The 14,042-nt window shown below is 44.7% G+C and overlaps 3 protein-coding genes across 6 annotated transcripts in view; 2 read left to right on the top strand and 1 right to left on the bottom strand.

Moving 5' to 3' along the window:
* Bem46 (abhydrolase domain containing 13-like protein Bem46) overlaps positions 1–6,962 on the bottom strand; it is a 58,763-nt gene extending 51,801 nt beyond the window's left edge. For 2 of the 3 annotated variants that reach the window (XM_077629560.1, XM_077629559.1), the window contains exon 1: positions 6,550–6,962. In XM_077629560.1, the coding sequence (XP_077485686.1) occupies positions 6,550–6,811 (262 nt within the window). In that variant the 5' untranslated portion in view covers positions 6,812–6,962. Of the gene's footprint in view, positions 1–6,212; positions 6,349–6,549 lie in introns of those variants that run through there. The other variant, XM_077629561.1, reaches the window with a different exon arrangement.
* Positions 6,332–14,042, top strand: part of LOC144096716 (epoxide hydrolase 1-like) — a 159,664-nt gene continuing 151,953 nt past the window's right edge. For both annotated transcript variants that reach the window (XM_077629558.1, XM_077629557.1), the window contains exon 1: positions 6,332–6,465. The gene's annotated coding sequence lies outside the window, so the exon portion shown is untranslated. The remainder of the gene's footprint in view (positions 6,466–14,042) is intronic.
* On the top strand, positions 7,154–8,193 carry LOC144096719 (zinc finger HIT domain-containing protein 1). The gene has a single exon (XM_077629562.1). It carries the CDS (start codon positions 7,240–7,242, stop codon positions 7,723–7,725), a length of 486 nt encoding a protein of 161 aa, XP_077485688.1. The 5' UTR covers positions 7,154–7,239; the 3' UTR covers positions 7,726–8,193.

Raw genomic sequence — 14,042 nt, 5'->3', positions numbered from 1 at the left:
GGGATATACAATTATTCTGAACCTTCTTTGTCCCTTTCTCGAAACTCATTTTTTTTAAACTTTATTCCTATGCAAGGTTTTTTATTTATTCATTTCATTTATTTATTGTACCCTCAGGGCCAATTGCATTGCAGAGGGGAGTGGGTTACATATGATAAAAGAAAACAACAAATACAATACACTGAATGTCATTCAAATGTAAACTCAACCTTCTCCAGAATATTTAGAGTTAGCTATTGCATCGTTCGGCTACTTATCCGGAGTACCCAGGTTCGAACCCAACAGCGGCGGATTTCCGCCAAGGCGAAATGCTAAAGCACCCATGTGCTGTGTGATGTCAGTGCATGTTAAGATCCTCAGGCGGTCGAAATTATTCTGGAGCCCTACAATACGGCACCTCTTTCTTCCTTTCTTCTCTCACCCGCTTCTTTATCCCTTCCCTTGCCAATATGTGAGATAGACACTGTGCAATTTCCTTACCCCAAAAACCAATTTTAATTTTTTGTTTTTTATTGCATCGCAAAAACTAAGCTTATCTTCAATGGTTGCAATATCCAGTTCCACTTGACGGAAGTCCGGGGAAGGTGAGACTGAAAACAGGCATTAGGTACGCATTTTGCAACCTTGCAATGATAATCAATGCAACGGGAAATTATTCAGGTGGTGAAATGAAACCTTCATGCAGCGTGACTTGGTGGTATACATGGCGAAAAAGTGTTAAGCGACTCATTTTCCAGCGAGAATGTAAGGATGGAAAGAATAGGCAAGCTTTCATGGCTGTGATAATTGAGGTATGGAAAGGAAGAAGCGAACGGAATTATTTTGAATAAGTTCAAGAAAAGTTATGAGGTTTTTATGTCTGGGGTCCCATATGGATGCTGTGTATTCATGTTTAGGACATATTAGTGATTTATACACTAAACGTTTTAGGGACGATGGAGCAGCGGAGAAGTTGAGACATAAATGCACTAACATGCGATTAGCGTTATTAGTCACATATTCAATATGGGTACGCCATGTTAAGTTTCGTGCGAAATGAACGCCTAGATACGTATATGCTATAAGAAAATAAAGAGGAATATCATTCAAATGATATAAAGGAAGAATTCTGTGAGTACAGGAAAAGTGATGAACTGACATTTGTTAATGTTTAATTCCATTTTCTATCTTCTGCACCGGTTAGAGACAAGGTTACTATCATACTGGATAGTATCTATGTCATTATGATTACTGATTTCCCAGAAAATTACAGTCTGCTAAAAGATTGATTGCAGAAGTTAAAGTGGAAGGAAGGTCATTAATACAAATTAAAAATAAAAGCAGCTCAAGGACGGATCCTGGTGGTACACCAGAAATCCGTTAGTAAGCGGTGACTTAGCGCCATTAGCGAATACAAATTGCCGGGGGTTAAGTAGGAAAGATTCAATCCATCTGGAGACATTAGGATTGACATTAAGATGACTTAAAGTATGAAGTAACAGTTGATGACACAGTTTACGAAAGGCTTTCGAAAAGTCTAAAAGAATGCAGTCTGCACAATATGAATTACCAAGTATACTGTGTAGCCTATTAGTGAATGACAGTAACTGTGTTTCACATGAATATGTTTGACGAAAACCATGTCCCATGCTATGCTATCATGAAAACAAATAAATGTGGAATTTCTCATCAATCAAGATGTAGCTGGCAACACAGGAGATTTCTGTAGTACTAACGAGAGAGAGGCAGCTAATGTAATTAGGCTTAATAAGAAGTATAAACTGAAGGTGGTACAAAGATCGTAGAAACCTTCTATGGGGATGTGGAAACTGCGATGAGCAAAGTAAAAACACGCTATAGTGTACTGATCGGTGATTTCAATGCCAAGGTAGGGAAGAAGCAAGAAGGAGACCCCGAAGTAGGCGACAGTGGTATGGGTTCTAGGATTGGCAGGGGGGACTTATTAGTAGAGTTTACAGAAAGAAATAATTTTTGGATCATGAACGTCTTCCTCCGCGAACGAGGGAACAAGAAATAAACATGAAACAGCCCCAATGGTGAGACTAAAAATGAAATTGACTTCATACCATGTGCTAACCCCAGCATCGTGCAGGATGTGGAGGTCCTCGAAAAGGTGCACTGTAGCAACCACAGGATGGTAGGGTCTCTACTTTGAATATACTTCAGAGGGAAGGGAAGAAACTAGTGAAGCAGAAGCCCATTAAAGAGTTAGCAGTTAGAGGGAAAGTAGAGAAATTCAGCATATCGTTGCAGAACAGATATTCAGCCTTAACAGAGGACGATGACCTTAATGTTCAAGAATTGAGTATTGACCTCACAGCTTTCCTTACAAAATAATAGTAGAAGTAGGCAGTACACTGGCTCGTTAGGATACGGGGAAACTATCTCAGAAGATGAAAGATCTGATTAAGAAATACCAAAGCATGAAAGCATCCAACCGTGCAGACAGAACTGCAAGAGCTATCAATGTTAATAAGCACAAGGTAGCCGACATAAGAAAGATTAATAAGGAGAAAATCGAGCATGCTCTAAACAACGGAAGTAGCCTAAAAGCTATGAAGGAGAAACTAGGCATAGGTAAAAACGAGATGTATAAGTAGCAGAAGAGTTCTATACAAATCTATACAGCCGCGAATGCAATCAGGACGTAAATGAGAGAGGCAGTAGCGCACAGCAGTGGGGCATCCCGTCAGTAACGAAAGAGGAAGAGTAGAAAGCTTTAGGAGCAATTAAAAGGGGGAAAGAAGCGGGTAACAGCAGAAATGTTGAAGGATGGAGGGGAGACTGTGCTAGAAAAACTAGCCACCCTGTATACACAACGCCTTATGACATCGATCGTACCAGAAGCTTGGAAGAACGCCAACATTATTCATAAGAAGATGCCAAGGACTTGGAAAAATTACAGCTCGATCAGCTTACTGACCGTTGTCTATAAACCATTCACTAAAGTAGTCGCTAATAGAGTCACGGAAACGTTACTCGAATCAATCGGGCGGGCTTTCATAAAGGATATTTGACAATAGATCATAATCACACTATCAATCAGGTGACAGAGAAATGTGCAGAGTATAATCAACCCCTAAAGATAGCCCCCATTGATTACGAGACAGCATTTGACTCAGTTGAAACTTCAGTAGTCATGCAGGCATTTAGGAATCAGGATGCAGAAGAGCCTTATGTGAAAATACTGGAAGATATCTATAGCCGGTGCATAGCTACCATAGTCCTCCATAAAGTCAGCAATAATGTTCCAGTAAGGAAGGACGTCAGGCGAGCAGACACACTCTCGCCAATGCTATTCACCACCTGTTTGAAGAAGGTATTCAGATGCCTGGATTTGGAACAGTTGGGGATAACAATTATTGAAGAATAGCTTAGTAATCTGCGATTCACCAACATTTCCTTGCTAAGTTACTCAGGAGATGAGCTGCAAAACATGCTCAATGAGTTAAGACATGCCGCCGAGACATGTTCAACAGTCTCGGAAGGGAACAGCAGTTACAATTGGTAGCAAGATCCTGGAAGTGGTAAGGAAACGCGTCTGCTTAGGCAAGGTAGTGACCAGATATCCAGAGCACGAGAGGGGAATAACTAGGATAAGAATGGGGCGGAGCGTATATGGCAGGTTCTCTTAGATGATGAATAGCAGTGTACCAATATCCCTCAAGAGATAAGTATATAACAGCTGTATCTTACCGGTGCTCACCTATCAAGCAGAAAGGTGGAGGCCAACGAAAAGGGTTCAACTTACGTTAAGGACAGTGTAGGGATCTATTGAAAGAAATATGATAAGCTTAACATTAAGAAACACAGAGGGCAGAGTGGGTCAAAGAACAAATGCGGATTAATGGCATCCTAGTCGAAATGAAGAGGAAGAAATGGGCTTGGGCAAGGCAAAGGAGATAACCGCTGGTCCTTAAGTGTAGCAAGGGATTCCAAGGGAAGGGAAGCATAGAGCAGGGGTGGCAGAAAGTTAGGTGGGCGGACGAGATTAAGAGGTTTGCAGGATTAGGGTGGTCGCAGCTGGCATAGGGTAGGATTAATAGGAGAGATATGGGAAAGGCATTTGTCCTGCAGTGAGCATAGCTAGGTTGATGATGATGAGATTAAACCTTTAAGAAGCTTTGCATACAACTGTGTACACAACAAAGTCACAGCTTTTCCTTAGTGAGTGCTACTATGCCTTGCACTGATTTCAGTGTTTCAGGTGATTTTAGGTCCCTTCTTGTAGCAAATGAGTGCATTTTTTGTGCCATACAGCGAATACAGTAAATAATGTTTCACAGAACAGTGAGCTGGGTAGCACGTCGACCGTGATTTTAAAGCAGACAGATTTTGGAGCAAGTGAACACACAATGTTTTTTCTCAGCTCCGAGCGCAACTGCATCTTCGAAACAAAAAGCGGCTGCGCGATCCCCGGGCGCTTACTTGAAAAGTCCGGATATTTTGATGTATTATTTATAACAAATCTGATACTTTGTATGGAATTTTGCACATCCTTGTAAAAACTTACCAGCTGGTTTCCTGCACTACTGATTTTCTTTCTTGAGGCCTGAATACATTATTTAGGCGTAAAAATAACTGGCTTTGATTAAAACAAGACATCGCTCCTGAAATAGTTACAGTCTAGAAAGAATTGATAGGGCAATCATGAAACCTCACGAGTGAAAGTTCCAGTAACAGTTCGATTTTCTTTGATCATTAATTTGAAGTTACCTTCAACTCTACTTTCAAGGTCTGAATGGTATTTGTTTTGACTAATTCCTCTCATAAGGAGCCGTCAGGTAAACAAATCATGCAAGCAAATAAAAACATACTCACTGAAGCTACACCAGAGCTATCATAAAAAATGAAAGACCGATCTTAAATGTGATTTGATTTTATCTATGGGGGTTTAACGTCACAAAGCGACTCAGGCTATGAGGGACATCATAGTGAAGGGCTCCGTAAATTTCAACCACCTGTTCTTTAACGTGCACTGACATCGCACAGTACACGGGCCTCTAGAATTTCGCCTCCATCGAAATTCGACCGCCGCAGCCGATATCGAACCCATGTCTTTCAGGTTCGCAGCCGAGCACCATAACCACTGAGCCACCGCGGCAGCTTAAAAGTGATTTTCTAAACACATTTTATGTGCCCGGTTAGAGAGAGCTGCACACATGATTTCTCACATTTTAGCACATTTTGATAGTGTATACATGTGGGAACATGTACCTTCGTACATAAAGATTTGATAGTGCTTGGGTTCCATGTACAAATATGGACACAGCACTTGAAGGGGATAATTTTATGAAAAAAATTGATTCAAACTGCCTAAAGCAGAACGCAACAACAGTGGCCTCCATTAGCCCTACCATGCTGTAACTGCGGCCACAAACACACAGGTGAATTTATAAAAAATTTCACACACCCACCCGACTCTTGGCCTCCCAAGGGTTCCTATCCACAGGTTATTTGTTCTCCACAATAAGCATCTTGGCACCACGAGCATTCCTTCGTATTCCATTTCCGCTAGGAACTCCCATTTGTTCGTAAGATGCTGCTCAATTTGCGAGCCCCCTCATTTAGTGCATTTCCTAGCTCGCCACACTTTTCATCTGCCTTCAACTTTGACCTAAGTGCTGGCTGCATATGGCTGTTCAGCTTTTCTTTGGGGGAAACTATTTAAGGCGCTGTTCACAAGCTGAGGATGACTGCTGAATGCACTCCAAGCCTGAAGAAAAGACACTCCTACCAGTTTCTTGCTCAAGTTCTCGAATGTGCAGTCAGCACTTGGCTTAGATAAGTTTGCTGCTCCCAATATGTTAATACCTGCTGTAACGTTGATTACTGCACTTTTTTGGCCCACCATGCACATGGCAGTCTCCTTAGCAGGGCCACATCAACAGTAAAGTGGGGCCTGGCAATGCATGCCACTCTTAACTGTTATCCCTTGCCCTCCCTAGTCAAACCCCTCCTGCAAACTTATGCTGGACAACGGCGCGGGAGGGGCTGTGCCTCCCACCCTGTCACCTTTTCTGACCGGTATTTTCTCTCTTGGAGGTCGCAGAATGCAGACATGATTAGTCTGTCGAGAGCTGTGGACGCTGTACCATGTCCTCGCTACACGCAGTGCGTCTGCGGGGCGTCAACTGAATCGAACGCAATCCACGCAGGTGCGGTCCCGAAATGAATTAGTATTTCGGTTGGACGCCTTTTCCTCTACTCACAACCAGGTACGGCCAGATTTAGCACGTTCAGCTGCACTCGACGGGGGTTCCTCATATCGTGCAGTCCCCGCGGGCCGCTCGAAAAGCGCATGACACCCGCGAGCTATCGACGTCAGAAATACGCCCGCTATCTGCGAGCAGCAGACAGGTTGCGACGGCCTCCTCCTCTCCCCGGCAGCGACAAGGCCACACGGCCGCCTCGCGTAGCAGCAGCAGCAGCACCACTACCACTACGAGACGCCGCAACGCAACGGTGAGTAGCTGTGCAGCAGCCCTGCGTTCTTAGCTCGGGAGACAGATTAGAGCAACGCCCGGGCGGGGCGGCCCGCGGTAGTACCTGTGATCGCGAAGACTAGCAGCAGCAGCGCTAGGATGCTGCTGCAGTACCAGTAGATGACGAATATCGTGACGAAGGAAACTCCGCAGACCATCCAGCACTTTCTGAGAACGAACAACACCACGCGGCTGACGATGCGGATGGTGGCAAAGTCCGGGTTGCTCTCGGGGCTCTTGCAAGCGGCGATCTTTTGGGCGCGCGGCGGCCGCTCGGTGTCCGATGGCGTCGATCCATTGCCCTGCGGAGGGTGTACCTTAACCATCGGCGGGCTCCACGCTCATGACAAACGCATCCAATTTGGTTCGAATGGCCAGAAACCGAAAGGAGTATCTCGGGGCCCCACTGGACGGCCAGGCGCGGTACTGGGCAGCACTAGTAGCCTGCCATCAGCGACGCTCGCGTCGCTTTCCTTTCCGCTGCGTGACGCACCGAGCGCTCTCGGAAGGTGCGGTTGTTGTGGCTCCCGTCGTTGGCTGTCGGTCTTTGCTTTCACAGCTCGTTATTTCGACTTTGTTCTTTCTGCAAGCAGTGCTGATAGCGGTCCATTTGGAGTCAGTCGACGAGCCCATGCACTTTAGCAACAGCGCTATCGTGACCATCGCCATATTGCCCACGCTGGACTTGTTGGTGCCGTATTGTGGGGCGCCTGCTGTCGGAGATAAACCCTAGGAAGTTCCCGTACGGTGCAAAATGAGTGCATCCTTCTACCAAGTTGGTGGCAGCGACAAGCGCGAGTCGGGACGCGTGAAAGACGCGAACTTGCGGCGCGTTCTCGACTCGGCGGCTCGGATGCGCCGCCAGAAAAAGGCCGTGGACGGGCTTGAGGACGACAACTTCCACGACGATCCGCACGCCAATCTCGTGATGCACAAGAAAGCGCCCAAGTTTGAAGAAACGCTCGAAGCGAAGCGCAAGCGCCGAAGCAAAGGTGAGCCGTTCAAGGCACGCTTCAAGAAGGGTTTCAACGCACTGTTGGAGGAGCACCAAGCAAGCAACCCGGAGCCGCCAAACTACAGCCACGCCAACGTGCCGCCGTCGAAGCTGCCGCCGAGGCACTTCTGCGCCGTGTGCGGTTTCCAGTCGAACTACACGTGTGTCTCCTGCGGTTCCAGGTACTGCTCCGCCAAGTGCCTCGGCGTGCACCGCGACACACGCTGCCTCAAGTGGACGGCGTAGTACTTCCTCGTTCGGTTTGCTGCTCTCTGTGCTTGTGATGGCCGTGAAGGCAGTGCGCCGCTTTCCGTCTCGTTCCTCGCGCCGTTCCCACTTTTTGAGAGTTTGCCTTTTGCGCCACCGACAACAGCCAAAAGCACCGGCAATTAGTGATGCCCAGCAATACTCATTTATGCTTGTACGCTGATGCGTTAATGAATTACTACCAACTTTGTATTTTGATTAAGGCAATTCTCAACCTGTACTTTGATTAAGGCACTTCTCAACCTTCCTATTCTTTTTTGTCCTTTCGTTTATCCTGACTATTTCACGATTTTATTTTTTCACTGAACTCAAGCACCTGTGTAGCACTTCTGACAGCAACCAAAGCAGTTAGTGACAGTTCCTAGCTGGCGGTATCAGACGTCCATTTGCTCGAAAAATGTGTTGCCACACTGCAATAAGCAAAACAGGAATTTTTAAAAATGGAAATGCGTACTGTATTGCTGCCCTTGAGTTTACATTTGCTCACATACACATGTTATTCCAGTCCAGGCCTGACCCAACCTTGAAACGGCTTGCTGTAGGCATGGCACTTGAGCCTTAGAGGTTATCTATCCAATTTCAGTGTTTATGGAACTGGTAACAGTGCTAGAAAGTGAGCATACTGGATGGATGAACTGCAGTCAAAGCAATGGTCAAGAGTCCTTGCTTAGTGCCAGTACAGTGCTGGGTTTCACCAGTTTGTATTGCCATTAAAACCAAGCATTACTCTTTAAACATGAGTCGCAACAAAAGCTTTATTGTAGAGCATTATTCACACGAGATATGCTGGCAGCAGTCAACCATAGATTCCTTATATCCATTGGAACACCTTCACATTCCATTGTGGAGAGACTAGCTGGGCTGATTGATGCTAAGGGTCCCACTGCTGCATTCTCTGCAAGTTTGGAGGGTCGGAGCAACAAACTTTTCCACCCTGCTTGCAAAAGAGATCAGGATTGCTGACTGGCAGTAGGTCCACACCTGATTAGTCAGAGACTAGAGGTGTGAGGCATAAACAGCAGATCATTCAACACTTTACTCTACATTCAAGTGTAACCAAACACTATTACGCGCGGTGCTTAAAACTAAATATGCAAAAGCAGAATGCTACAAACACTAGGGTGTTATTCGCACGACAAATATGTTAACCAAAATAAAGAAATCATTAGAAGCAACGCAAAGGGGAAAAGCAGCTCTATTGAAGGACGGAAGGAAGATTGTGCTAGAAAAACTAGTCGCTCGCAATGCCTTCTGACCTTGACCATACTAGAAGCTTGGGAGAACGCTAACATTATCTGAGTTCATAAGAAAGCAGACGCCAAGGACTTGAAAAATTACAGACCGATCAGCTCTCTGTCCATTGCCTACAGGGTAAATAATAAGGTAATCGCTAACAGAGCCTTCAATGAACCAAGTGATCAGGCAGGCATTCGTAAAGAATATTCCTCAATAGATCATATTCACACCATCGATCAGGTGATAAGAAAATTGCGCAGAATATAACTAACCCCTATATATAGCCGTTATTGATTACAAGAAAGCGTTTGACTGGGTGGAAACCTCCACAGTCAAGCAGGCATTGTGTAATCAGGGTGTAGAAGAGCCTTATGTCAAAATATTGGAAGGCATCTATAGCAACTGCACAGCTGCCATAGTCCTTCATAATGTCAGCAATAAAATTTCACTAAAAAAGTGTGTCAGGCAGGGAGACATGATCTCGCCAATGCTGTTCACCACCTGTTTACAGGAGGTATACCGAAGCCTGAATTGGGAACAGTTGGGGATAAGAGTTAATGAAGAATACCTTAAAATGCTGGGATTCGCTGATGACATTGCCTTGCTGAGTCACTCAGGAGATTAATTGCAAAGCATGGTTAACGAGTTAAACAGGCAGAGCAGAACGGTGGGTCTAAAAATTAAGATGCAGAAAACCAAAGTAATCTTCAACAATCTAGCAAGGGACCAGCTGTTCACAATCGGTAGCGAGGTGCTGGAAGTGGTAAAGGAATATGTCTACTTAGGGCAGGTAGTGACCACATATCCAGGGCACAAGCAGGAAATAACTAGAAGGATAAGAATGGGGTGGAGTGCATATGGCAGGTTATCTCAGATGATGAATGGCAGTTTACCAATATCCTCAAGAGAAAAGTATACAGCAGCTGTTTCCTACCGGTACTCGCCTACGGGGCAGAAACGTGGAGGCTAACAAAAAGGGTTCAGCCTAAGTTAAGGACAGCGCAGCGAGTCATGGAAACAAAAATAATAGGCGTAACGTAAAGAGACTGGAAGCGGGCAGAGTGGATGACGAAGGAACAAACGCGGGTTAATGACATCCTACCTAGTCGAAATCAAGAGGAGGAAATGGGTTTGGGCAGGGCACGTAATGTGGTAACGTGAAGGCAAGATAACCGCTGGTCCTTAAGGGTAATGGAGTGAGTTCCAAGCGAAGGCAAGCGTAGTATGTGGTGATCCAAATTTGGATGGGCGTATTAGATTAAGAAGTATGTGAGCATACGATGGGCGCAGCTGGCAAAGGATGGTTAATTATGGGAAAGGCATTTGTCCTGCAGTGGGCATAGTTGGCCTGATGATGATGGTAATAATAATTTCCATCACCGTTCGCTGATGGGGGGGGAATGAAAGCGATTAACACTTGACAAAGTTCCCACCCCTTTACAGCAAGTAAAGGGGGTATGTCGATACAGAAGAACAAGATGAGTAACAGAATGAGTGAAGAGAAAAATAAAACACAGCAAGGGGAGGTGGAGGGGAGAATCGGTGGTTTCAATGCATAGCGGCAAGGTCCGCCCGCAGGGAGTGTCAGGCTGCAGATGCTTGCCGCAAGGCAGATTTGGTGGTGCGGGTGATCACACATTTGTATGCGCAGGTGACTTCAGCCTCCCTTGTATTGACTGCTCTTTAGATGTCGCAATATGCCGAAATTGTTTGTCTCCTTCTTTACGCAGCATTTTCACATTGCCTCTCTCAACTGGTTGCTGCTTGAACATGTGTGAGATAAAGAAGTGCTAGTCTTTAATGTTATTTTTTTTATTTATTTATGAAGATTGCATTGTGTCTGTCACAGATGGTATTGGTGATCACAAGTCATTTCATGTAGCTTTAAATGTACATGGCAGCAAAGTAGCGCTTTCTGTGGAAACCTTTCATGATTTGTTGGCTGCAGACGGCGAGTCGGTTCTTGACGTGTTGCATTTTATTTTACCGGAGTTCAGACGTGCTGGAGACATCTACTTTTGGAACTGGCTGAAGACTATGGTCATGTAATGTGTGAAAAGATATGTTCCCATCCAGCATAAGATACAGATGCATCACAATCCAAGGATTGGCATGATATTACCACTTAAAACGGCATTAAGGATGGAGGAAAAATTTAAAGGTTAACAATGCTGAGCTGTGTCCTCTTAAAGAGGAGCTGTTTTTCAATCTATAAAATAGGCGCAGAAACTTTTAAATGAAATTTGCTGCTTTCATGAACAATTCATTCGGCAAGTTTTGGTGCTTTCTGTCCAGTAGCAACCAGGCTGGCGTTCAGATAAGTATTAGTGAAAATGTTAATTCCAATGTTAGACATTGTTAGTGAATTTATTATTGCTCTTCAAAGAGCATTCACATAAACTTCTGCCTCCGCATATCGCTGCAGAGTTAATTTATTCCCTTGTCCTAGTGTACCGAAATGGGTTATAGCGACCAGGACGCATACACGCCTTTCTAAATATATAAACAAATAGTCAAATAGCTCTTATGGTATTCCAAATGCTTTCCTGCATCAATGGTCTCATATACTTTCCTACTACCTTCACACCATTTTTAATGGCTTACTTGGTCGCAGTTATCAGATTGGTTAGTGGCTATAATAGGGCTAGTCTTTAAGTGGTGAAGAGTTAAATGCTGGAAACTACCGACCTATTTTGCTTATAAGCATGTGTTCCAGGTTGTATGACCACATGATAGCCTAGGATGTATACAATCATATCAAATCATCAACTTCATAAAATTTCAGCCCGATTTCTGCAAAAATGTATCAACAACAAAGCAGCTCTTATCTGTGATTCACTTCTATTCCTTGGCTATTGATAATCATGAGCAGATAGGTGTTATTTTCCTGGATTTGTCAAAGGCATTTGATTGTGTATCGATCTGCTTGCTTACTGAAAAGCTAAAAGAAATTGTGGTACAGGACAAGCTTCTCATTTGTATGCAAGCATACTTACAAATCAGACTCTTTGTAGAACATGGAGGAATTAGGTCCGAGTGCTTGTAGGTTCTTTCCGGCATACTGCAGGGATCAGTGCTGGGACCACTATCGTCTCTTGTATATGTCAGGGTGATTGCTCATTATGTTGATGAACATATCACTGTAAAATTGTTTGCTGATGTCTGTGTCATTGTCGTCATGAATGCTTTGAGCCAGCAACTACTAAATACCAATGTTATAAATTCGCAGATTGGTGTGAACAAAGGGTGATGAAAATGAACTTTTAAAAGACTGTGTCAATGACAGTTATAGCAAAGTGTCCCCTTCATCACATTTACAAGATTGGAGACCACTGCGTCAATCCAGTCACCTCCATTAATTTTCTTGCTAGGCATCAGCTCGGGAGAAAACAAAGTCACGTGAGGGGATGAAGGACAACGCTTGTACCAACAACAGCTTTACTCACGATAATGATATCTAGGGGCCACATGACTTTTTTTTTACACAAAAAATGGTGATAAGTTATAAAAGTCTGAGTCAAGTCCTGTGCTCCGCCCCTAACAAGGGTTACTCGTGCCGCCAAGTTAACGACAGCAGCGTTCTCGCACTTTTTGGGAAGAAATACCTGAAGCGATTCTGCGCATGTCAAGAGGGTGTAATGTACAAGATTCCATTCTCGTGTCAGCGATATTACTTTTGCCAAAATGGCCGCTGTCTTCATAACAGAACCCAAGAACGCATGACATCACTCAAATGGGCCCGAAGTAATAACCTTGCCCTGCATCATCGGAAGCACAAGTGTGAAGCAAAAGCCAGGCAGGTCACTGTGATTGAAAAAGGCAGAAACAACCTGGCCTGAGAGATTAAGCAAGCAGTGGCTATCTATGATAGCGGACTGCTCTTAATGTTAGGTTTGTCTTTCATCCCCTCACTTATGTTTTTCCCGAGCTGACGTCAAACAAGCTATGTACCAACCAGCTCAGATGCAACCAAATCGAAGGTCTGTTAAATATATGTTATACAATTATTTGCAGTCATAAATGGATATGCATCTTGGATATATGCACAGAATCATTCAGAAAATTATCATCATCAGCCTTACTACGCCCACGCAGGACAAAGCCCTCTCCCATGTCTCTCCGATTAACCGTGTCCATCGCCAGCTGCGCCCACCGTATGCATGTTTGCAGACAAACTCTGCGGACACAGCTAAGCTATATAAATAATGCTTTCGCATTAATAAGTTTGCCATGCATTCAATGCGGGACTGCGGCAGTTGCACAAGGCGGGCAATAAAGGGGCCGCACTCAGGAGCTAGTTGCAGGCGCTCAATGTGTGGCAGAGCATTGCGTTGTGCATGAAGTGAGAGTGAAAGTTAAAATTGGTTTTGAGGAGGGAAATGACGCAGTAACTGTCTCTCATATCTTGGTGACACCCGAACCATGCCGTTAGGGAAGGAAAGTTGGAGCGAAGGAAGAAAGAGGGGCCGTGGTGGAGGTCTCCGGTGTAATTTCGACCACCTGGATATCTTTAACGTCCATTAGTATCACACAGCACATGGGCGCCTTTGTGTTTTGCCTGCATCGAAATGAGACCGCCGCAGTCGGGTTTGAACCAAGGCACTCCGGCTCAGTGGCCGAGCACCTTAACTACTGAGCCACCACGGCGGGCCTAAGTGAGAGCGGCCAGGTGCCAGTGTCGCCACAGGTGTGTGCGGCATGAAAGTTGAAATAACATGGGAAGGAATTAAGAGTACGACAACTGTCAAGGTACACAAATGATTAAGACAAGGTTGCCCTCTATCACCGCTGCTGTTCATGCTTTATGTGATAAGTATAAAAAGAAGGCTACAGGGAAGCAGTCTAGAAAGCAATCTGTCACACAGATTTAACGGAAAGTTTGTTGAGCAAAGACTACCGGGTTTAATGTATGCGGACGATTTGTACTCTTAGCAGATAGCCAGGAAGGTTTGCCAACTCTGGTTAATTGCTGTGGAGACGAAGGAGACAGTCTATGCTTTAGTTTTACTGCAACTAAGTTAGGTGTAATGACTTTCAATGATACACCTCATCAGGTACTA

Source organism: Amblyomma americanum, chromosome 7, assembly GCF_052857255.1.
Source record: "Amblyomma americanum isolate KBUSLIRL-KWMA chromosome 7, ASM5285725v1, whole genome shotgun sequence".
Taxonomy (NCBI): Eukaryota; Metazoa; Arthropoda; class Arachnida; order Ixodida; family Ixodidae; genus Amblyomma; species Amblyomma americanum.
The sequence above is the reverse complement of the archived record's forward strand: the minus strand, read 5'-3'. Positions and strand labels throughout refer to the sequence as shown.